This window comes from Tupaia chinensis, unplaced genomic scaffold (genome assembly GCF_000334495.1).
Source record: "Tupaia chinensis unplaced genomic scaffold, TupChi_1.0 Scaffold000353_1, whole genome shotgun sequence".
In the NCBI taxonomy this organism is placed as follows: Eukaryota; Metazoa; Chordata; class Mammalia; order Scandentia; family Tupaiidae; genus Tupaia; species Tupaia belangeri.
In genome coordinates, this window is record NW_006159847.1 from 710,571 (window position 1) to 712,891 (window position 2,321).

The 2,321-nt window shown below is 45.9% G+C and overlaps 1 protein-coding gene across 1 annotated transcript; it reads left to right on the forward strand.

The window, feature by feature from the left end:
- The first annotated feature begins 306 nt into the window (after window positions 1-306).
- On the forward strand, window positions 307-1,673 carry LOC102496416 (pyruvate dehydrogenase E1 alpha 2 subunit). The gene has a single exon (XM_014589320.1). It carries the CDS (start codon window positions 394-396, stop codon window positions 1,567-1,569), a length of 1,176 nt encoding a protein of 391 aa, XP_014444806.1. The 5' UTR covers window positions 307-393; the 3' UTR covers window positions 1,570-1,673.
- The last annotated feature ends 648 nt before the right edge of the window (window positions 1,674-2,321 follow it).

The window sequence follows — 2,321 nt, forward strand, 5'->3', positions numbered from 1 at the left end:
AGGAACCTCTGGCATAAGCTCTCCGAACTCTCTTGTGCCTTCCGGATTGAGTTTGTGTCTCTCTTATATTTGATCCACTTGGGGGGAAGATCTGAGAAGCACAGCTATGCAATTTCGCAGAGGAAAAACGACTCTGATTAGCACAGAACAGTAATGAAGGTGCTGTTAAATAAGATCGGGGTAGTTCCACCAAGTCTTTCAGCCTAAGAAACCACCTTAGTCTCCGTTTGCAGTTGGCAGGTGCCTGGGCCGCTGCGCAGCACGAGGAAGCCCCCACCCCGGGGCATGCGCACTGGACTGTGGTGCAAGCACGGTTAGCGCTCCCAAAGAGACGCTGGGACCCCCTGGCCGTTGAGCGGAGGTTGGGCGCTGCAGCCACCACCTCGGTGCTCCATGAGGAAGATGCTGGCCGCTGTCGTCTCCCGCGTGTTGTCGGGTGTTGCCCAGAAGCCCGCCCGCAGAGTGCTGGTGGCATCCTACAACTATTCAAAAGATGCCACCTTTGAAATCAAGAAATGCGATCTTTACCGGTTGGAGGAGGGCCCTCCGCTCACCGCGGTGCTCACCAGGGAGGATGGGCTCAAATACTACCGGATGATGCAGGTGGTTCGCCGCATGGAGCTGAAGGCGGACCAGCTGTACAAGCAGAAGTTCATCCGTGGCTTCTGTCACTTGTGCGACGGCCAGGAGGCCTGCTGCGTGGGCCTCGAGGCAGGTATAAACGCCTCAGACCATGTCATCACGTCCTATCGGGCTCATGGCATAAGCTATACTCGGGGGCTCTCGGTCCGATCCATTCTGGCAGAGCTGATGGGACGAAGAGGAGGGTGTGCGAAAGGAAAAGGAGGGTCGATGCACATGTATGCCAAGAACTTCTACGGGGGAAATGGCATTGTGGGCGCCCAGGGCCCCTTGGGTGCTGGGGTTGCCCTGGCCTGTAAATATTTGGGAAACAGTGAAGTCTGCTTGACCTTATATGGGGATGGCGCTGCCAATCAGGGGCAGATAGCTGAAGCTTACAACATGGCAGCTTTGTGGAAATTACCTTGTATTTTTGTTTGTGAGAATAACCTCTACGGGATGGGAACATCTGCTGATAGGGCTGCGGCCAGCACTGACTACTACAAGAGGGGCAACTTTATCCCAGGGCTGCGGGTGGATGGCATGGACGTTCTGTGTGTTCGCGAGGCAACCAAATTTGCAGCCGACTACTGTAGAGCTGGAAACGGGCCCATTCTGATGGAGCTGCAGACCTACCGTTATCATGGACACAGCATGAGCGACCCCGGGGTCAGTTACCGGACCCGAGAAGAGGTTCAGAAGGTTCGAAGTAAGAGTGACCCTATAATGCTTCTCCAAGAGAGAATGGTAAACAGCCAGCTTGCCAGTATTGAAGAATTAAAAGAAATCGACGCTGATGTGAGGAAAGAAATTGATGATGCCGTTCAGTTTGCTACAACCGATCCAGAACCACCTTTGGAAGAATTAGGCCATCACATCTACAGCAATAATCCACCTTTTGAAGTTCGTGGTACAAATCAGTGGATCAAGTTTAAATCCATCAGTTAAAGGAAGACCATATAAAAATTTATTCTAATCCTTCAATGGAATATTCATGACCAAGTTTAAGAAACTGTTCTCAAGTTTGTTAAGGAGGAATAAAACCCATAAAACCAAAGACTTGTAATTTTTTATTCAGAGATTAAACAAGATTAAAAGATGTTTATTCAATTAGGAGGGATATTATTCAATTGTACACTGCATTAAAAGGTACTATACAGTTAATCATTTAATGTGAAAATCTTAAAGATCATTTTTAATTTACACAAATGTAAAATGGGAAAAACAGGATTAACTTCCCAAATCACTTGCCACCATAGTTCTATGTGCCTTACTTTTGTATTATTTTAACAAATACTCTTATTTTTTTTTAAAAAAGTAGTTGATTCCTGTACTCCTCCCCTCCCACTACCCCTCCCACATGAGTTGTGTGAAACATCACTACCCTGCGTTAGAGAAATTATTTCCATCCACTCAGGACCCCTAATGCTATGCCACTTAAAATAGGTTACTTAAATTAACCATAACTAACACAGTTTAGTGTAATAGTGTGCACACACATACTCATGCATATGCAATATTGGTGCTAAAGCCTAACACCATTTTCCCAATAAAACATATTTAATGGAGCAGGAAAAAGAGGACGAGAACTTTAAAAAATATTATTATGCTTTGTTGCAATATTTTTTAGTACACTAAAGAAAAAATAAAATCTGGGAGAAAAACAATTTTGCTTTAACCTTCAAGTTTAAGTTACTCTT

Coding starts and splice junctions, on each gene's coding strand:
- LOC102496416 (XM_014589320.1), top strand. CDS start 394: ATGAGGAAGATGCTGGCCGCTGTCGTCTCCCGCGTGTTGTCGGGTGTT.